Source organism: Eufriesea mexicana, unplaced genomic scaffold (genome assembly GCF_001483705.2).
Source record: "Eufriesea mexicana isolate 0111107269 unplaced genomic scaffold, ASM148370v2 scaffold124, whole genome shotgun sequence".
Classification (NCBI taxonomy): Eukaryota; Metazoa; Arthropoda; class Insecta; order Hymenoptera; family Apidae; genus Eufriesea; species Eufriesea mexicana.
This window is the reverse complement of record NW_016908357.1, coordinates 3806947-3828829: the sequence shown is the minus strand read 5'-3', so window position 1 is coordinate 3828829 and position 21883 is coordinate 3806947. Positions and strand designations below refer to the sequence as shown.

General features: G+C 43.0%; 1 protein-coding gene across 1 annotated transcript; it reads left to right on the top strand.

Moving 5' to 3' along the window:
* Nucleotides 1–2838: 2838 nt before the first annotated feature.
* Nucleotides 2839–21877, top strand: Gad1 (glutamate decarboxylase). The gene is made up of 11 exons (XM_017911086.1): nucleotides 2839–2911; nucleotides 3760–3845; nucleotides 4211–4301; nucleotides 6988–7224; nucleotides 13922–14238; nucleotides 14358–14609; nucleotides 15075–15142; nucleotides 19680–19758; nucleotides 20914–21063; nucleotides 21258–21452; nucleotides 21621–21877. Exons 2-11 carry the CDS (start codon nucleotides 3789–3791, stop codon nucleotides 21792–21794), a joined length of 1620 nt encoding a protein of 539 aa, XP_017766575.1. The 5' UTR covers nucleotides 2839–2911; nucleotides 3760–3788; the 3' UTR covers nucleotides 21795–21877.
* The last annotated feature ends 6 nt before the right edge of the window (nucleotides 21878–21883 follow it).

The following is a 21883-nucleotide window of genomic DNA, read 5'->3' as shown; positions in this document are numbered from 1 at the left end:
GCGAGGGATGCATACTATTGCATACGTGGAACATCGATCGTCGTCGCATTTCAATCATGCCGTCGAACTGGCGAAATTCTGTCTCCTTCTCGTGGCCAAATCATCGTCCTCTCGATTCTCATCTACTCGATCACCCTTCATCGAGATATCCGCTCCACCGTGTGTAAAATTCCACTCGAGATCGATACTCGCGGATGATCCTGCAATCTCGCGACTCCTCGTCGACCTCACAACGGATTAAAAATTTCAACGCGTTTTGTATCGACGTTCCTCTCGTTATCAAGAAACGAACACAAGTCTTTCGCGATTCCCACGCGAGGACAAAGCGGGAGAAAGCGGGAAACAGCCCGAGGAAACGCCGGTGGAACTTGGACACAAGTTATTTGCATTCCTTGGACCGATAGCAGCGCTGGGAAATGTACCTCGAGGCGTTCGAAGATTCTTTCTTTGGTTCCTGGGGGCTGTATCGTTTCAATTTAAACTTTCTGCGCGAAGCAACCGCGGCATGAGAATCTATTGAATCTTCCCTCTGCCGGGTTTGAACCATATTTCTTTTGCAATTAGTATTATATTTGAAACATAACGAGATCGTTCTGAGACGCTAAAATTTATTTATTTAATATTGAGCCACGGTTCTTGTTCTTACGTTTAATCGGAAGAAGAGAGTACTATCAATTAGGGCTACTGATATTTGTTTATCTGATTGTAATCTCAGTAGATAATATTAATTTTAGTATCACGATGAAGATAAAGAAATATGTATAATTACAGTTCTACTTGAAAATGAGGGGATATTCGATGCGCCGAGAACAGGTATATATTTTTAATTATTGCAAGAATAGAAAATCTGGTACCAGCAAGTTTGATTGGATTCGTGAATCTAGCGTTAAAGACTGACGATGAAATAAGTCTTCTTTTCCTTTCCTCAACGATATCAAATTAAAGTCTCGATTATCTAATAAATTTCTAATTTCAATTATGTAAATAAATTATCTAATTTATCTTACAAAGATCGTAACTACGCTTTTTAGCGAATTGGCGATAAAATTGCCACTCGACCATTTATCATCGCGAAGCTTGTTATGCTCCTGAGGTAACGAGATAATCGAAATCGCGAGGTATCGCGTCGTTCAGTGAAGAACGAGGTTACGAATTATCGGGCAAAGGGAAGCGAAAGATCAACAAAGCTGTTGTTCTCCACGAATAAACGTCCTGCTTTTGGAAGCAGTTTACGGACGATTTTACACGAAGACGAGCAACCATAACGGAGAGACAAGGCGAGCGTGGTTAACAAAGGAGACTCATATTCTCCGGCAGATGTAACGGGTGTCTGAGGAACATACGAGAAAGCGACAAGGTGTATCGACCTCAATGACGCGATTACGTTCACTCGACGACGAGTTGTTACGTCCCTGGCACATTCTGGGTCTTGCCCTGTCCTCCACCCTCGCGCGAAGGACGGAGGAAGTATTGATTAAATTCACCGTCGGCCATTTTGTCCCGCCATCCGATTGGCTGCCGTCCATTTTGTCCTTCCTGCCCTCTCCACCCCGACTGCCTCTGTGTCTCTTCCTCTTCCTCCGTTTGTCATTCTCTCGGCATCCCTATTCCTTTCCTCTCTATCTCTCACTCACTCTCTCTCTCTCTCTCTCTCTTTCTCATCCTTGGACTCGTCGAGTCGTCGAGTTCCTCGGAGGAAGCGAGACAAGAAACGCATGCGTCGCGACATTTTCCGCGAAAGAAATCGGCAATCGGGTTTTTTGTTCCCGCCTTTCACGTTCCACCGGTTGTTTTTCCGCCTAAGAGGCAGAGAGCACCGAGAGGGTGGCTGATGTCGGACATCGATATCGAGAATCGTGTCCGTTGATACCTCCGGCGCTAAACGAGTCACGGACGCGCCATGAATTCTTCAGGATGCTTCGTCCTGGCAATTCGAATCTCTTTAACCGAGGGATAATTTGAATTCCTCGAGATCCTCGTCTCTAAGAATCCTCGATACATACCGTAATATCAATCCCGTAATCCCGTTGTTCAATTCGTATTAGTCCAAAAGAGATCACCTATGTACCTACTTACGTACCTATTCTTGTATTCCGAATACAGGATCGTTGAATTTTGAAGGAAATCCGGGTAACATATTTTCACAGGGGATCATACTTCGTCTATTTTGGTTCACCTCTCGGCAAAAAATTGCACGACTTGTCTATAAAAATCGGCATGGAAACGATCTCGAGGAACCTGCGCGTGCACCGGAAGCCACAGCATCCTCTGGTAGCATCTCGTATTCTCGGGTAACAGGCAAGCGTGCCAGAGATTTCGCGGCTAAGTAGCTCCCTTGGACCCCATCGGTTGCACGTTGGAGTACATTCGTAAACATATAAAAGGGACGCGGTGCCGAGGCATCCCTGTGGCGAAAACCGCACGCGGAGGCGCCTCGTATCTCGAGGCTAGAGGAAACAGATAAGGTAGAGCGACGAACGATACGTCATACCACCCTCTGACGTCAGCGTGACGTTCGACCAGGGATTGGCTAGGCTTCGACACGCCTACGAGGCCACCCTCGTGGTCGATCCCTCGTTTCTTGCATACGACGAAGGTTTGTCGACTCCGCCCACGCGAAAACAACCCCCGCCAGCTGGACACGAGGGGTAGCTGCGTGGGTTGCACGAGAGAGAGAAACTGGGTCAGGCAGACTCGAGGCAGGCCGAGTCAGGCCGAGGCTCGAGAGTCGTCCAGGCGTTTTCGGCTGGAAGCAGTCCCTTGGAAACCACCCCGAAGCCCGTCGTCGCTTCACCAGTCTATCGTCGATCCATCCTCGAGTCCTTCTAACGTTAGGACCGCTCCATCCCCTGTTCGCGAGAGCGAGACCGCTTCTGTGCTCGAACACCCTCGAGGAGATAGGAAGGAATCGGTGAGTGCTTCCTTGGAAACAACCCTTTGTTGCAACCCTTTCTTTCTGTCAGCGTGGTTCTCCGCTTTCGTCGTTTAGCCAAATAGTTGAGAGGGTTTTGAAAATTTGCCTATACCTTGTAGGGTTGGTTTTGAATGATCGAAGAGGTTGTAGAGGGGTTGGAATTTTGGCGGAGGATTTGAAGTTGCTTTCCTTTTCGAAACCCTCTCGATTATTGGTTATTATATCGGAGATATTAATTTCTTGCTTTCACTCCTCACTCTCGCTTCATCCCTTATTTGTGGCCCGATGGAAAGGTACCTAGGAATGACTCGGGTGGATTCAGTTTTATAATACACGGTTGGAGGGTTGATACAAAAATTGTACGCTCCTGGGTACGTTCCATCGATCTCTTCTATTTTAACGCGAATGAAAGCTGCTCGCGAAATTCTCCTTTCTGTCATCAGTAACCCGCATCTTTTTGATCCACGTTTTAATTACTCTCCTTCAATAAAGTGATCCGTAGTGTCTGATCTCTTCAGGATGATCTATCGCTTACCTTCTTACGCTCCAAGGACCAGTCGATCGGTTCAGAGAGCAGCGACGCGGTTCTCGGGAACCGGAAGTTGAGAAAGAACCGCAAAAAATGAAATAAAAAAAAAAAAAAGAAAAATCGAAACGAAAAGAAAATGCTCTCTGTCCATGTTTCTTTGGTCGCTCGGCCTGCCGTGTTCCTTCGGCGTTTAATTCTCTGCTTCGCAGTTGTGCAATTTCTGTCAAGCTCTCGCTGGAATACAAAATATAAAAGAAGCGCGAAAGTTGTTCGGAAAGCTCGACACTGAAGCGGACACTGTTGTTGACTGTTGTAGGAACTGAGGCGAGGGGCACAAGCAGAGACATGGACAATGTGCAAATGATCGGCACTAAAATCACAGCGATCAAGGAATACTTATATGTAAGGCATTCCCATCTCGCTGCACGCCATTCATCGTGTCTCTCTCTCTCTCTCTTTCTCTTCATTTCGTGATTATCGCTACGTATCTGTTCCTTAACTCTGTTATTTTTCTTCCTTTTTCTTTCTTTATTATTTCCTAGTCGAGGAACGCTATAATTTTACTAATCGTTGCTTGAAAGAAAAGCGTCTGTTCTGAAAGCTTTTACTATTACTACTTTCGTTCGACGAACAGGTTTCGAAGACTATTTCTTTGCTGTTAAATTAGATTTGCACTTCGAGATTATACTACGGAATGTTACGTCTATGGTGAATGTTGCGTCACGTTTGTTCGTTCCAGAGACACAAATTTTTATTGTGAATTTCAGAATTTTGCACGGACACACTCGCCAACCAGACTAATGAGTTCCGAAAACACGTACTCGCTCTCCAGGGAGCACTGTAACTTGAAATATTCGGGTAAGTTCGATTGAATATCCTTCTATCATCTTCGCGATACCGTTGCATGCTCTGTATTTTACAAACTTTGTGTCAAATTAATCTAGAATGAGTTTCCAGTATCCTAATTTCAATTATCAGAGGTACTTCGGTAATAATTAAATTCTTTTCCTTGTATCGCATCTCTTTTAATTTTCTTTTAATTACTCGCTTTAAATTATATCAACGAGTGTCTGTATCGCAGTTTACAGCTTGGAAAGTAATAGCAAGGACCAATTTATTGCATACCAAATGCTAGTGTCCTCCGTGACGAATTCGCGCCGTGTCTGACTACGTACCGTCCGCGTCTACTTGCTCCTATATCTCCGGTCCCTCGTTTCATCGCGAATCTAAGCGAATTATCTTTTACATCGGGGCATTTTCTCGCGTGCTTTGAGTCCAAAGTCAGCCTTGGCTTCTCGAGAATGAAATCCAGGAGTCACAATATTGTCCTGATTTCGTAAGGCTCGCGGTTCGAAAGGGTGCATAATAATAGAGGATTTAGAATCGGCCTGAAGAGGCTCGCAGCCGACGAGTGGCTGAGGACAGATTACACGCCACAGAAAGGGCGGAAGGGTTTGTTGCAGGGAACCTGTTTACACTTCGGCAAGTGTTGGATACCGATAAGAGTAGCTTCGAGACGAAAAATTGAGCCTAAGATACTTTCTGAATGACAGAAATCGATTGTTTCTCTCTGGAATTAGAAATTAATAAATTTTGACAGAAAAATTGTATTATTTAGATTGAGAATTAATTACAGAGGATTCGTTTTGAAATATTTGCAAACGTTTCACGAAGATTCGAGCAGCCTCGTGTTTATTCCGACTCGTTACTATAAATTAACCCCGTAATCCCGCTTATAAATCGCTGGAACTAATTGCCCCGTGTAACAGCCCCTAGAAGGCGCTTTGATTAAAGCCACGAACCGAGGGTCCGGTGCATCTGGTGCCAAACGGCGTGCAAGTTCCACGTAGATCAAGCTAGAGTCTGTATTTCAGCCAACGGTCGAAGCCGCATGCGTTTAATGCTTCTCTTTCTTGCACGATTTAATCATAATTGCCAAGGCTAATTTCCACGTATGCTTTCTCTATCGATTAGACAGGATTCGAGTATTCGCTCCGTCTGATCACTGGTTCCATCGAAAGTGCCGTGAAGCTCGAAAAGAAGGAGAGTCTGTAGGTCTTTTTGGACGTTAGATTGATAGAGCTGGATTAGCCGAAGCAGAGCCCCTGGAAGCTAGGGATTTCTCTTGTCTAACCATGGGCTCAGAACGATTCACCATAAGGTCCACGCACCCTTCTTTTCCCATTCGATTCTCATTCATCGTCCTCGTGATTATTGAAAAATACACTTGTCTATTCGAAAAGGCTTTACAGCGTTCCTCCTGCATACACGTCTATCTTTGGTAAATTATTTATCAATAAGATTGTTCAAGGATTGTGTAAAATCTTTCATTTTTAATTCACACGATGATTCTTTTTAAACAGTTATTTTTAAGCTGAAGTTTTCAGTCAGTTGTTGTTACTGCGGCACTAGTAAAACAATGACTTTAAAGCGCAAATGCTGAGTCTCTGCTCTGTTTATCCATGGGATTTTCTTCACGCAATGGGAAACGAAGGGTGGTTTATTCGGCGGGATACTTTATGGTTAGCCCGCGACTATGGGACAGTTCAATCTACCGAGGATTTGCCACAAGCACATTGAAATGTCCCACGGAAGAAGGTTTTCGTTATCTCCGTCGAGGCGGAGCTAAAAATTACCATCTTGGGACATGATTTCGCGTCTCAAATTCATTTCACACTGAAACTCTGTTTCCTGATACACCGATGTTCTATTAGCTAGTACACTGCAAAATAAATCTCGCAAATTTTCGAGAATCACGCATTTTCATTGCACCACGATATTCGTAATCGCATGCATCTCCTTTCTGTGTAATTATTCGTGCACGAAATTGCATGAAAAATTTTAAACAGAGAAACGAGTCACTCGTCAGCGACTTAAGACACGAAGAGGAGGACGAAGAAGATGAAGAGGACGACGATGTGAGATGGTATCATCCCACCAAACAAGTGAGAGTGTGTCAATATAGGTCTATACTTTCAATTGTTTGATGAGGTGAAATCATTCTAATAATTGACGTTTTCTGGGAAGGAAGTCGGAGAACCGGCGGTAGGTCGAAACGACGGAGCGCCCACGAAATGGACGCTCGATAAAACGGTATCAGATTGATCGGTGTCGTAGAAGAGATTTCACTTGATTATAACAATTAGAGAGTCATTAGTAGACAATTAGCCACCAATGCGATTCTTTCGATCGAAGTTATTCGGATCAGTGTCGTAGCTTGTACGTTTCAAACGTTTCTCCATCGCCTTAACATCTTCGAAATTATAAAATTATTATAAATTTACATTATATTTATATATATTTATATATATATAAAATTATATTAAATTATAAATTATAAAATTATAAAATTCTGACGAAAATTTGAAGACGCGAAAATTATTTTGATAAATAAGAGAAAGTATACATAAAATATATGAAATTGTTGTCGATAATTTTGAAGATACTAAGGAAGGTATATATTCTACATGATCGCAATGTAGATAAAAAGATAGGGGCTGAAGGCGTAGATAATTACTCGAACGTGTCATTTTATTGCTCTCAGATATCCTGCCGCACAATGCCGAAGGTTATCCGGCAACCAGGGAGTTCCTGATGAAAGTGGTGGATATTCTGTTGGATTTCATTAAGTCTACCAACGACAGAAACGCGAAGGTGCTCGATTTCCATCATCCCGCTGACATGATGCGTCTCCTGGATCTCGAAATTCCCGACACCGGCTTGACTCTCCAGCAACTTCTCATCGACTGTTCCACCACCTTGAAGTACCAAGTTAAAACTGGTAAGTTGACTATTAATTTTATCGTAATTATCGATTTCAGATAATTAAAAGCGAGTAACGTCGTCGAATGGTAGCCTACGGTCGTTAAACCTCAACGAAAATTATTGGAGGCTAAAACTATGGGAAAATTGGGGATGATGTCTAGCATGGAATCGCTTAACACTGTCCTATCGCACTTCCTTGCATTCGGGAGGGCGATAAGCCACGTAATTTCATATTCAATTTAGCATACGCGCTCTCGGGGCGGAGATAAGGTGGCTAGAGAAACTTCCTGAGCTTTTCCGTCCGCTTCAACCCCCGAAATATACACGTTGCCCTTGTGCACGTGATAAATGAGCGAGGGGTTGACGATAACTGAAATAAAAAACCCGCGTCCTATCTGCGCGCCCATCTACGTTCCTTTATTCTCAAAATGAGTAGGACACAATTTCCAGTCTCATAAACCTTCTAGGAACACCTTTTTCTTCGGGAAATAAAAATAAAATAAGGAAACCTGGAACTCGAAGCTCCGAACATCCCTTAAATTTATTGAAAATTAAAAGTATTTAAATTCCACGTTGGAATTTTATTTCCAAGTTACCCTGTCATTCCGGGTACCAAATTTTCAAGTGGAAAAATTTGCAACCAGCACCGGTCGCAGGATTTTAGACGAAGGCGTTAATCTAGTCACGAGTTGGCGAATCTACCGAGTGTCTCGGTCGAGGAAATGCCAAAAGTCAACCGCAAATCCCCCGCGAAAGTTCGCTATCTCGGCAGGATTCGATTACCAGCTTGAATAGATGCTAATGCACAATGGAAGAGGGCTAACCGAACTTAGGCCAGAAATCAGGCTTGTCTGGTAGCGAGCGTCGATGCAGAGGATCGTGGACAGGGTGACGTGCCACCCCTGTGTATAGAAGGACGCGTGCAGGATGTATACGTGCCTACAAAAAGTCGTTATTAGATTATGCTCCACGAGATTCCCTCCTGGTAGATCTGACCGGCCGCGACACTGAAAGGAACCGTCCCCCCTTCAGCTGAGGGATCGATTGATCGAAGATACGTTGGAAAATATTTTTGGGGGTACTGGATGATAAGAACGTCGATGATAGTCTTTTGAAATATGACATGGTAAAAAGAGCAAAGATACCGGGGGATGTTGACGGACTTTAAGTGCTTGGGGGGTGAAAATTATTCACGGTGAAATCTTTGAATAATCGAACCGAAATTTAATACGTGGAGAAATACGTGGACCAAGAAGTAAATAGAAAGGATCGAGATTATGCGAATTAAGGTTAAGGTTAAAATTCGCATAATTTCGTATCTCGGCGGAGGAGGAAATTAATATTGATTAATATAAGAACGATAAGAACGTCGATGATAGTCTTTTGAAGTATAACATGGTAAAAAGAGCAATGATACCAGGGAATGTTGACAAACTTCAAGTGCTTGGAGAGTGAAAATTGTTTACGGTGAAATCTTTAAATAATCAAAACAAAATTTAATACGTGGAGAAATACGTGAAAGAGGTAGATAGAAAGGATCGAGATTATGCGAATTAAGGTTAAGGTTAAAATTCGCATAACTTCGTATCTCGTCGTCGGAGGAAATTAATAGCTAGATACGCGTGGAGATCTTGATTGATTGAGGTACAGCTGGGGTATTGACGTTCGTGATTGATTCACGTTTATCGAAGAGGATACGCTGTCTATCCGGAGAGACGATACAATGATGCAAATTGAAAATTCCTGCGATCTAGAGAAAGATATCGAATCTTTCCTCCGAGAATCTCCATCAGTATCTAGACGAACAGCGAATTTCTCCACGTCGAGAGAGAAAACTTGGCACGGTTGCAGGAAGAACAGGGGAATGATTTCCTCTGAAAAGTTCGTGGACAAGTGGAACGCACGAGAAAGGGTCAAATCACCAGCATCAACTTGCAATTTCCAATTGTAAACTCTCGTCCCAATTTCTCGTAGCCTGGACCAAGTTACTGTTTCACTCTTTAACACTTTTGCCTCTCTTTGTCGCCGAAAAACCCTCGGAATTCGCGAACGGGTGGAGAACGAAAAAAGGGGAAAAAAATAGGGAAAAGAGAATACAAACCGTGACCGTCGAAAAACACCGTTGTAACGTTAGCGCACGTGGCACCACCGCGCAGGGTGGTGAATTCAATAGGATCGGTGTAATTAAGAGCCATTTCTACACGATTTTCCCTCGCCTGAGGGTCGGGAGAAATAGCAAATAGGGGCGAGTAAAGCGGGGGTAGCTACGGGACCGCACTAGGGTGAACCCTTCGTGAACTTTCGGCGCGAAAGCATCGGCCGCGTCCATTGGAATTTAAATTGGTATCGATAGCTAGCTATGGTATGCAGAAATCGTTTCGTCACGGGACGTAGTTGGTACGTCATACGACCGGTATTTTCACCGCGATGATACGGCGGGAACAATGGAATTCACGCTCTGAAAATCATGGCCGAAAATCATATCGGAACATTATGATAGACGTGGGTCGAGGAATGTACATTTTTGATCATCGACGATTTTAATTCAGATTATGCATGTTCTGTTAGATTTTCTGTCGTCTTTAACCCTTTCGCTTACAGTATCGTGCGAGACTCGTGGTACGGAAATCGGTCCAAACATGAGTAATACGGGTACGAGACGTGGTTTGTAAATAGGGTCCTAGGTAAACAATGGATTAGATTCGTGGATAAATTTCGCCGATTTCATTTCATCTCAGTTATTCTTCGTCACATCCACACGATATGGCTTGACATGTCACCGACTTTGCTGTTCATTATGGTACTTGCCATAGGAACTTGAATCGTAGAACAACGAGTTACAGATTGTTAACCCTTTGCACTCGGGAGGTGATCCTCAGTCACCGTTTGTTTGAATGCTATAACTTAAATAATGGATGATGATAATTATATTAAGAACATCGAAATAAAATTACTCTATTCGTTCGTTTCTCACGCAAATTCGCGATTTTCTTGTTTTAATTATAGCATAAAGAGTATCAGTGAGCTAATAAAAATCTAAGAAGAGCCTCGAATTGCATCTTCGCAACGAAGAAATCTTCGAGTCCAAAGGGTTAAATGTTTCAAGTATTTTAGCATAGAAGAAAATAACATTAAATTGAATTAAAATAATTTTGTTGGTCTTTGGAAGAGTATGGCACTCGCGCGAGATCGTATCCTTCCATCCTTGCTTAAGACCAAGTTCAAGACTACATTCGGAAATGTTTTTCTTTCTAGCCATATGATTGATTGCACGGCATTAACGTTAAGCCAGGGTTACACACTTCTCTTCATACAAATCCTAAGCCCTATAATATATTACCGACGTCTGCGTCGAGCAGGTTCTCCACGATGAAACTTGTTCTCGTTCTCTTTCCCGCGTGGGGAAAAAGGGCAAATTAGTCGGAAAATGATACCCTCTGACGTTGTAATTGCTCGTAAGAGCAAACCAGTGGAAGAAACAAATCGTGGAATCTATGGTATCGAACGTGCAAGTACTAATTACTTCAATTACGATCACACATTTTAATCCCAGGATTTATAAGAAGTTAATTACCACAGATTCACGATAAATATCTTTTTAATAAATCTTTCAAGTAAAACCTTAATTATACAATTTATTCATACAATTTATTCATACAATTTACTTCGCTGATATTACACATTCGGTGAAAAATAAAATAGAAACTTGGAGAGTGTAATATTTGATCGACAGAATTGATTTAGGCAAGACCGAGGAGGATCGCGAGGAAAAGAAAATTGCCCTCCATTAGTTCTAAGAGACCAGCCTCTATTTTGCCATTACTTTGCGGCGATGCAAAGGACTCTAAGGGGATCCGGTTCGAAAATCCCTGCAGCTCCGTGCAGAATTAACATACCCTTAAATCTGCATAATACGCCAACCTGCCTGGCTTATCTCGATCCGCACATTGCACCGGTGTTTATTTTTCCTATCTTTCTACAAACGAAACACGCGTCGCACCCGATATTCCATCGTCGTTGCATCCCTCTCTGAAGCCTTTGAAATATCATACGGTTTTAAAAAGCACGCGCAACTCATACCGCGAAACTTTTCACATTTTCGAACTTGGAATTTCTGCAAGGCCCATTCAATCTTCTCTCACTTCCGCCCTTTCCGCGCTCATTTTCCACGTTCGTTTCCACGAGCGAAAGCATTCGACTACGATCGAAACTTTCGCAATTTCTACTCAAAGGTGGAGCCTAAACTTGCCGCGGAATAGTTCTCCCGAAACCCGCGGTGTTCCCCGCGATTCGAAATCGGCTTATCCCGCCAGCTGGTCGGAATAGTTTGTTTTTCCCCGGTTCTGCGCCGGTTTGAGAGCCTCTGCAAACAATCTAGTCGCGCAGCGACGCGTGTGACGCGCAAAATGCGGGCTCCTCGGACCATCGACCCTCCACCACCCTTGGCTGGAGCCGCTGGAGCACGATACTCTTGGAAAAATCGGGGAGAGACAGAGAAAGGGAGACGTCTTGTTGCACACCCCAGAACCGGACGCGTGCCACGATCCACGGACCAAGATAATTGCGAATAACACTGCGACAAACGGCTCAGATACCGCTGCCCGATATCTCGTTTTGGGGTGGACTTTTGTGTCGTGATATACACTCCAGTCTCCGGAGATTCGAGTGTCTGGTTGTGCTGGTTCACATTGTGGGAATAGAGAAAAAATGTTAGATAAGCACTTTTGGCTGTTTTCTTGGTTATGGTAATTTCTATGGAGACAAAGGGTATGGGGAAATGGTAAATGGTAATTCGAGGTGGAGAAAATGAGAGAGGTACGAGTAAGAGTAGAAGTAAAATTGCAATCATTCGTTATTTGCTAATTTTCTTATTGTTTATTGTACAAATTTGATTACAATGATCATAGATCAAAATAGATAATATATTAATTTCATGATTAATATTCTATAATAAAAATGTCGATATTTCGTGTTTATCATCAAAGACAGAAAAAGTTTGTTGAAGGAAGTAGAAGTAAAATTGTAACCTAATTTTCTTATTATTTATTGCATAAATTTTATTATAGTGATCATAGATCAAAATTTATATTAATTTAATTTATATTAATTATATTAATTTCATGATTAATATTCTATAATTAAAATGTCGACATTTCGTTTTTGTCATTAAAAACAGCAAAAGTTTCTTGAAGGAAGTAGAAGTAAAATTGTAACCATTCATTACTTGCTAATTTTCTTAATGTTTATTGTACAAATTTCATTACAATGATCATAGATCAAAATGGTTAATATATTAATTTCATGATTAATATTCCATAATAAAAATGTTGATATTTCGTTTTTATCATCGAAAGCAATAAAAGTTTGTTGAACGAAGTAGAAGTAAAATTGTAAGCATTCTTTACTTGCTAACTTTCTTACTGTTTATTATACAAGTTTTATTATAGTGATCATAGATCAAAATGATTAATATATTAATTTCACGAGTAACATTCTATAATAAAAATGTCGATATTTCGTTTTTATTATTAGACAGCAAAAGTTTGTTGAAAGAATCTTGAACACCAAACGATTACTCGACTCTGCAGCCAGTAAAAGCTCTAAGTTACAGTTCCAGATGTGCCAAGGGGTCTAGCCCCTGAACGACTGGCGTCATACGTCAATCACTACGTAATACCGCGAGATTAAAATGTCCAGACACCACCCTCGAACTTCTCATTCGCGTCTTTGGTCTTAATACCGAGGGAACAACGTTTTCCGAAACACGTAGTGCAACAGTGGAGCTTTCGCCCGGAAACTAGCCGAGTATGGCCATTGGTTATCAAAGGTTGCAAAGGTTATCGTGCACCCGGGGGAAAAAGTCTTTTCGTGGCCGGATATTCAATGGAGTGGATCCATCAATTCTCGGGATCAAGGGATCTACGTTATTTTAGAGAATGATAGGATATGGGTTCGAGGGGTGACCAAAAATCCTGCTTCATGGAAACATCAATTTTTATCATGCGTTACAAGAGACTTCCCTCTCGTATAAAAATTTATTTTTCAATAAACATTATCGCTTTCCTTCTCAAATCTCAAAATTTAAGAAGAGTGACACGTGATGAACCCACTGAATATATCAAAAGGATCGAATATTTACTAAAAATAGGGTGAAAGTTACTGTCTCGAAATGGATTTATTTATCGACTAGAAAGGTAAAATTCAACCCGACGATGCATTTGCCACAGAAGAAACAGTAGAGTCCGAGCACTTGTTCCCCCAGGCTGGCATCAGAAGGCAGACTCCCATCGAACAGAAGCATTAACCCTGATCCTGGCGCGATGTTCAGCAGAGCGGATGACAACGTACTCAGCGAGCAGCTTAAAGCTCTCTTCCCTCTTTCTATCCTCGTGCCTTCAACGTCGATCCTCGCTGTCGGTGCCACGAACGTCGCTACATAATTTTTGGCCACGTGCCACGTCGCTGTTATTAATTGCCCCGCCATTAGACTCCGTCTGCGAACAATCACGATTTCAAGGGAATTAGAACATCAGCCCTGATTCGTGGCGGCGAACAATTAATTTGAATCTGTTTTCTCACGACGAGAGGGTTGTTTCGTCGGTACAATTGTTTAAATTGGAAGCATTTCCTTGGAGAATTTCAAATGAAACGTTTAGCTGATAGAGAAAGGATAATTCTTGACTAATTCCTCTTCCTGTTTCGGTTCATTCCAGGTCACCCGCATTTCTTCAATCAACTATCCTGTGGCCTGGACCTCGTCTCGATGGCTGGCGAGTGGCTAACAGCGACGGCGAATACGAACATGTTTACGTACGAAATCGCACCGGTGTTCATTTTGATGGAGCACGTGGTGCTTCAGAAGATGAGGGAGCTGATTGGCTGGAACTGTGGCGATTCCATCCTGGCCCCTGGAGGGTCTATCAGCAATCTTTACGCGTTCCTCGCTGCTAGACACAAAATGTTCCCCGCGTACAAGGAACGAGGGCTCTCTGCTATTGGAGGACAGCTCGTTATGTTCACGTCTGACCAGGTACGTCTTATTCCGCTTCTTTCCCTCGCTGTAGAGATGTCTTGCTCGTTGTCCATATTCTCTCAACTTTCTTGGTATGTATGAGCGAAAAATTAAAGATTTCTTAATTTGTCGAACAGTGCCACTATTCGGTGAAGTCGTGCGCCGCTGTTTGTGGCCTGGGAACAGACAACTGCGTAATGGTTCCCAGCGATGACCGAGGTCGCATGATTCCGTCGAAGCTGGAGGAGTTGATTCTGGAACGCAAGGCCAAAGGACACATCCCTTTCTTCGTGAACGCTACCGCGGGAACGACCGTCATCGGAGCATTCGACCCTATTCCAGAAATCGCTGATATCTGCCAGAGACACAAGCTCTGGCTGCACATCGACGTAAGTATGACCAATCGACTACCCATCAAAGAAAATCCAAATAAAATTACACGGAATATTAATATATTCATCAGGAGTGTAACAGGGAACACGAAGCACGCTCTTGACAGAGAATAGACAGCCTATAATAGTTAATCACACTTATAAAATTAAGAATCGCGTTAGATCGGCTAATTTAACGTATATAACATCGAGGATGAAAGTGTTTCGAAGCTAGACAAGGGCGACAGAGATTTCCACTTAGCCAGACAGCTTATTCAAATCGGTTCAGCGTTCGAACGATAAATGCCAAACGCGTAAGAGCCTTAACGTAAATAATAAATGTGAGAATCGCCACGTAGCCGACGGGTAGTTTCAAGGGGCTAAATTAGGGGAAAATTTGGAAAATCTGGGCTTTGCGAGTCAACGCTTACCAAGTCTTTGATAAAACGTTTCTCTTTGTTTCACGAGACACTTTCTTCTCAGGCGGCTTGGGGTGGTGGACTGCTTCTCTCGAGGAAATACAGGCATCCCAGGATGAAAGGCATCGAACGGTGAGTGAAAAGAATATCGAAAGACTATTTAGGGAAATATTATTCCAACTACTGCTCTTAGAATCACAATGCACTTTCGCCCTAACAAAGAACCAGTTTCCTCCTTGTCGAGTCTCTTCGCCATCAACCAGAGACACCTCCACGCGTGCTCCATTCAGGGGTGGCTTAATCCTCGTACTTTATAGTTTATTGAGGCTTAGTTTGATGGAGTCACTCAGGAAATATACACACACGCGTGCACGAAAGATAAAATCGATAGAGCTTTTTCGCAAGTTTTCCAAGGTCCCATTTCAAAGTCTCACCTTGGATGAGAACGTAGAAAATACTTTGAACTTCGTAGAAATTATTATACATAACGTAAAATGCGATATAAGACACGTGAAAATTCCCCGATTTAAAGAAATCTGTGGTGAACGTCGCAGGGTTGAAATGGAGCCAAAAATTAGACTCAGGATAAATTAATCGATGCGGAAGCAGGATACCTGCCGGCTATTCCTGCACAGTGTCGTAATCCGCGAAATCGAGGGTCGATTGAAAGGAGTGACTCCTGTCCTCGACACATGCGAACTTTCGCATGTACAGCCGCGTAGACAAGCGATGTCCGACCCCTCGCGCTGCAATGGGGGTCAGGGATAGGCCGATTCGGGGGTAGCTCAGATGGGGTTGGCGAGATTAATCCACGATTTGCATCCGGCCGCATCTGCTCCCTTCGTTCAACGCCAGACAGTCCGTGACCCGAAAAAAAGTGGCACGAGGCCCGCCGGGAAAATCATTTTCACGCAAACATCCTCCAGTTTAGAGGATGCAGAAATATCGAGCACCCTCACTGCCCCTACGCATCGCGGAGTGTATTCAGAATTTTTCTGCGACACGGAATAGTAATCACACGCACCTCGAGGTTCTTCCGCGAACAATGCGTCCCTTTCTTCCACGAAGGACCAAATCCTCGAGTCCACGTATTAATACTAATTCCCTATCGCATGATACGAATTTCTGGAGCTTCGTGAGGCTTCGACTAGTAAACCGTGTTTCTATTCGAAGATAAAATTGAGAATCTTGGATCTTCGAAAGCGCATAAACGTTGTCGATGCACTGTAGAAAAATTGCTGACCAAGGCTTCATTTTTAACTTTATTAACACTTTGACTGCCGTGTTGGGCATATATGACCAGCCACGGTTTCTCCTGTAACGCCATGGTGGTCATTGGTGACGGAAGTGCTAGAACTACTCGAACTGCATTGAACAACATTGAATGAAAATTGATCGTGTTGGGCATATATGACCAGCCACGGTTTCTCCTGTAACGCCATGGTGGTCATTGGTGACGGGAGTGCTTGAACTACTCGAACTGCATTGAACAACATTGAATGAAAATTGATAGTTAGTTCATTTTGAATATAACCGCTAATTAGAAGATACTTTGAAATAAAAAGTGCTCCATTGAGCAATTAAAAATTTTTATTAGAACATCAAAGAAATATTAGAACAAGTCTTGTATCTAGTGGTGCACTCTCATGACGTCCTGAGCAAAGCATGTGATTTCGGTGTGGCAGTCAAAGAGTTAACAATCATATCGATTATCCATTTTTGCTAGAATAGATCATCTTCTAAGCACCGACCAATAAGCTTAGAACTAGATCATGTTTTTACGTAAATAACGTCAAAACCAAATACGACCAACGAAATCCGATAACGCGTATCTTAACAGTTACACGTACATTAGATGAAAACATTGACTTCTTTACCGATCCCCTACGAAATTTTAAACGTCAATAACTTAAAAATTTTACAAATACACAGGCTTTCTAGAAATGATAAAACCTTTGTTCTTCTGTTTCTTTTATGTGTCGGGTGAAATTTTATGTTTACACGGTTATGTACATAAAGGGTATCCAGTCTGTTTACAAATAAATAAATAAAATAATTATAAATTATCAAAAATTTATATTCATACGCAAAATTTGATCGTTCTCACGCGAGCTCGATTTTTGAGCAAATGAAAGACGAGAATACGTTTGAGAAATGAGAAACGTCGATTCGTGACTGCTGTCTGCGCTGTTCAGAAATTGGAAAACGTCGATTTACGTGCCTTTCATCGACAACGTGTTATACAAAGCTCTCCCCTGTTCCACGGAATTTGGTAACTCGAAATCCGAACGAAATTCCCTGTTCTCCGGAGATTCCCGTGTCATCCCGGTTTCCTGCTTGCACAGACTGTACCCCAGGACTTCCTTCCTGTGAAGGTCTTGATTAAAATGGCAAACGAAAAGTCCGAAGGACGAGCAACAGCTGGATCAGTTCCCTGGAGCGCATTTGCAGAACAGAACTCTCCTCTTTATATATCGACGCGCCGCCGCATCGTAGCGAGCCTTCCGCGGGACTGAAATAAAAGACCGTGCCTCGACAATGCTGGATTAAACTCGTACAAAGGGAACAGCTTCCCTCATTCTCTCGTTGTCTGTCTTCTCTGCCGCCCCTCCTCCACCACCCTCGTTGTTCATCCTTCGAACAGGGCGGTGCAGACTCTCGAAAAGGAGATACACAGCGAGAGCGAGAGGGTAGGAAAATCGTGATTCCGACGTCGCGACAAAGTCAGAAATGATTACGCATAAAACGTGCCCGGGATGAGCAAGGTTTACAGGCGGAAGTGAAGTCGAGAGTTCGCGTCCTTCTCTCGCGAATTCGACAGCTTTGTCGCGTGCTGCGTTTGCCAGCCTTCGCGTGTATTTTTATTTCACACCCTTCCTAGATCACTCTGAGAATTCTCCATTCCCTGGTGTACGATTGCTCCGAATTCTTTCGATGATCGATGACAGTTGTTCCTATTTATTTGGAAATCGTTATTTTATTATTAATTCTTTAGCCACGATACTTCGCGATAATTGAAAAATTCGGCAATTTTTTAATTTTTCTAATTTTATTTCATTTTATTATTAAATTTAATATTTTTGTAAAATAATTCGGTCCTTGAAGGGTTAATATCGGAGAAGCCTGGATTTTTATTTGGTCCCACAGGCGTTAATTCGAAGGACTTTTGGAATTGCGTCGACTTTTCTTCATTGGGTAACAAGTTTAGCAGCCCCGATTGGAAAATTGTTTCTTTTCTCGAGCACCTTTCCCGATGGAGGGAGGATAATTAGCAACCCTCGTAATATATATTGCGCGGCTTTTGGGGTTGGCACCTAGGACGAATTTAAGAGTGAACGGAGGGGTGCTGCACGCGCCAGCCCCAGCTGCGAATCGCATTAATCACTCGAGCTTTATGTACAGACGTTATGCACACTCTTAGTGGTAGCTTTTTTAACTAATGAAAAATTGGCACACTTGGGGAAGCTTCGTTTTATCCACGAGAAACGAGGCAGTTTTCGAACGCGATCTCTCTGTTACTCGAATTAACGAATTATCCCGAGTACGTCTGCATAGCGAAGTAATTCGTGGAGAATAGCGAGTTTCGCGGAATACACGAAATGTCACGAGTCGTTGAAAGTGCCAGTGATACAACAGCACGATAAACTTGTACGCTGAAGAGGATGCAGAAGAGTGACTAATGGCAAACGCCTGTCGTCGACACGAATCTCTTTTCCTGGTCTCGAGTACCCTCGCATCATCCACAGCGCATTCAACAGACAGTAGGGACAGTGTCACGATATATGTGTCACTTGCCAAGTGTCGATAACGTTTGTCATCCAACAGACGACCGTACTTCGTTCGTCCGCACGCGTACGTCTCATTCTACTTCGACAGAGCCTCGAATAATTACTGTATTCTACGGTTAAAACACCGATGCTTATCATTTGCAAGCACGATTCCATTTGAAAAAATAAAAAATATAAAATTATCGCCAGCCTAATTTGAAATAAAATATCGTATACTTCGAGAAATTCTGCACGACTTGTTGCGAATCGTGGTGTAGCAAGGAAAGATAAGAAATTTAAATGGCAAGGTGAGTGACACTTGTTGAACGTTTCGAAAGTGCATCGGAAATTAGTGTCAAGTAGTATACAGATCCTCGCATCTCGGCGCGGCAAGGATTAAGAAGGGTTAGCAGTTTTTACCACAAGGGTGTGTCTCTTAGGAGCAGAGGGTTAAATCCGATCCCGTGGCTATATTAATAGCTCTTCTCTCGAATTGATGGACCCCCGCGCGGCATGGAGGGAAAATAACTCATATTTTATCCCCTATTGGTCCCCGTGGGAGTGGATAACCGTTTGACGACCAGCTGAGCTCGCTCGCCTTTCTCAGCCACCATCGCGTTACTCTCTTCGATAAGTTGCCGATAAAATCTGCGCGAACCGCATTTCCCGATCCATTATCCCCCGTCGTTAAATCTAAATCAGAGTCTAAATCCTTTCCACGATACTTCAACTTTTTGACAGTCATTAAAGCGATTTTACATCCGGAGATGTCACACTTCCATATTTCGCAATACTCTTTTCTCTTAAGAAAGAATTCTCCTCTTCCTCTAAATAATTATAAAATATTCGAGAGAATGTAAAGAAAATTTTAATAATAATTTTCATACCGTTGTTCTTCACAGAGCCGACTCCGTAACCTGGAACCCACACAAACTCATGGGAGCGTTGCTTCAGTGTTCGACGATTCACTTCAAAGAGGACGTAAGTCTTCAGCTAATCGTTCTACTTGTCTTATTGCTCGCGCAAATATTTCGCAATCGTCTCGTGCACGTGCATGTGCATCAACTGGACGAGCAAATCGACAGCTCCAGATCGTGGGCTGAACGAAATTCCGGGCTCCTGGAAGGGTGATGACACAACAGTAGCTGCATTCCGAGGGGCTAGACGTACACGTCGGAACGCAGCACTGCAGGAATTTAATTAAACTAAGAGATAACATATGTTGCCGACCGTACCGCGACGGTTTGCCCGAGGGTTTATCCCCCCACGCCTGCGTGGTTATTGCTAACTCAGAACTTCCCCTTCGGATATTAAAATTCCGTGCACCGGCTGCCGCGAAACGTTTCGAGGGAGAATTCTACCGGGTTCTTTCGTTCTTCTTAATATCGTTATCCTTGCACGGCCGAGAAATATCGGTTTCGCAAGTTTCGGGTTAAAGGATCGTAACGAGTTGCAAGGGTGAATACAGAACCGTAAATCATCCAAAATGTCAGTGATATTTGACATTTTCCAATTTTATCTAACGTACACGCGGTTAATTTAGAATTAAATTCTAATTATAATTACGAGGGATATTCGAAATTTGACATATCTATTTTTTAAAACTTCGATGATTCGTTAATATACCGAGCACTAGTGTTTTAGTATTTTCTGCGAGTGGAGGCATAATTTCCTGAATTTTCTTATACTCTGTATGGAGCGTCCCTTTCACTGCAATTCTCATGTCGTCCCATAAAAGCGGATTAATGGACAATCGCGAGGTACGGACGTCCAACTGCAAGCTTTCAATTAACTTTTACGACACGAGACGCTGCGGATCGCGAGATCGTGGAGCACAATGGCGGCCGGCAAGGATGGCGGTGTAGCAGTCGCCATTTTGTAAATTCAATATTCCTCAGTTTCCCTCTTCCTGCGCATGAGTTGAGTTCTCATATCGACCGGGACCCGTCTCTCCGTTTGTTCCTTTTCGCGCCTGTCAATTAGAAACTTTCCCGAACGCGGCTCGAAACGCTCATTGTGATCCGTAAAATGGGCTGGAAAAGGAGAAAGGAGCAGGGAAAACGAAAAAAGTGAACAACAGACGAGACGAGTGCCGTCTCCCCTCGTTCGCGATGCATTCGCCTCTTTATTTTCCAGAAACTGCTGATTAGCTGCAACCAAATGTCCGCCGAGTATTTGTTCATGACAGACAAGCTGTACGACGTGAAGTACGACACCGGTGATAAAGTGATTCAATGTGGACGCCATAATGACATCTTCAAACTCTGGCTGCAATGGCGAGCCAAGGTAAATAGCCATGAGCATCGAACGAAGCCAAAGAACATAGACAAAATGATTCCTCTATTCGCGAAATTAACGTAGTTTAGAAAATATTTCTGAAGCAAGCTTTTGACAGACATTTGGATTTCACGGTTCATAGTACTTAATCGTTAAAGAGTATTGCATTTGTACGACAAAGTTTGCTGTTTCTTTTGACACAGGGTACCGAAGGATTCGAGAGACACATGGACCGACTGATGGAGCTCACAGAGTACATGGTCAGACGGATCAAACAGATGCCTGACAAGTATTATCTGATACTGGAACCTGAAATGGTGAACGTGTGCTTCTGGTACCTGCCAATGCGTGTTAGGAACATGCCACACACTTCGGAGAGGATCAAGATCCTCGCAGATGTGAGACTGATTCCATTTATTCCTACTTTACCGTTTCCTAATTACCTATATTCCATCACAAATCTTTGTCAATGACGTTATATCTAAATCCTTTTAAAGTTCTTTTCATTCGCACTAAAGCATTAATCGACAGCAAGGGAAAAGCAAAGGAAAAATATTTGTTGGCAGATTTGTCCCATTCTGAAGGGTCGAATGATGCAAGCTGGCACACTGATGGTCGGGTACCAACCTGACGATCGACGACCCAACTTCTTCAGGAACATTATCTCGAGTGCCGCGGTGACGGAAGCGGACGTGGACTTCCTGCTGGCCGAAATGGACCGGTTAGGCCACGATCTGTAAGAAACCTGCCTGTTCTAATTAGTCGTATAATCTGCCACAGATATGCGACTGAATATATCGCGACATCGCATCGAAAGTGGTTCCTGCTG

What these genes read in the sequence shown, in the direction of transcription:
- Gad1 (XM_017911086.1), top strand. Translation starts at nt 3,789, where the DNA reads ATGGACAATGTGCAAATGATCGGCACTAAAATCACAGCGATCAAGGAA. An exon ending in CGATCAAGGAATACTTATAT is followed by an intron (nt 3,846 to 4,210) that starts GTAAGGCATTCC and finishes TGTGAATTTCAG; the next exon opens with AATTTTGCACGGACACACTC. An exon ending in CTGTAACTTGAAATATTCGG is followed by an intron (nt 4,302 to 6,987) that starts GTAAGTTCGATT and finishes TATTGCTCTCAG; the next exon opens with ATATCCTGCCGCACAATGCC.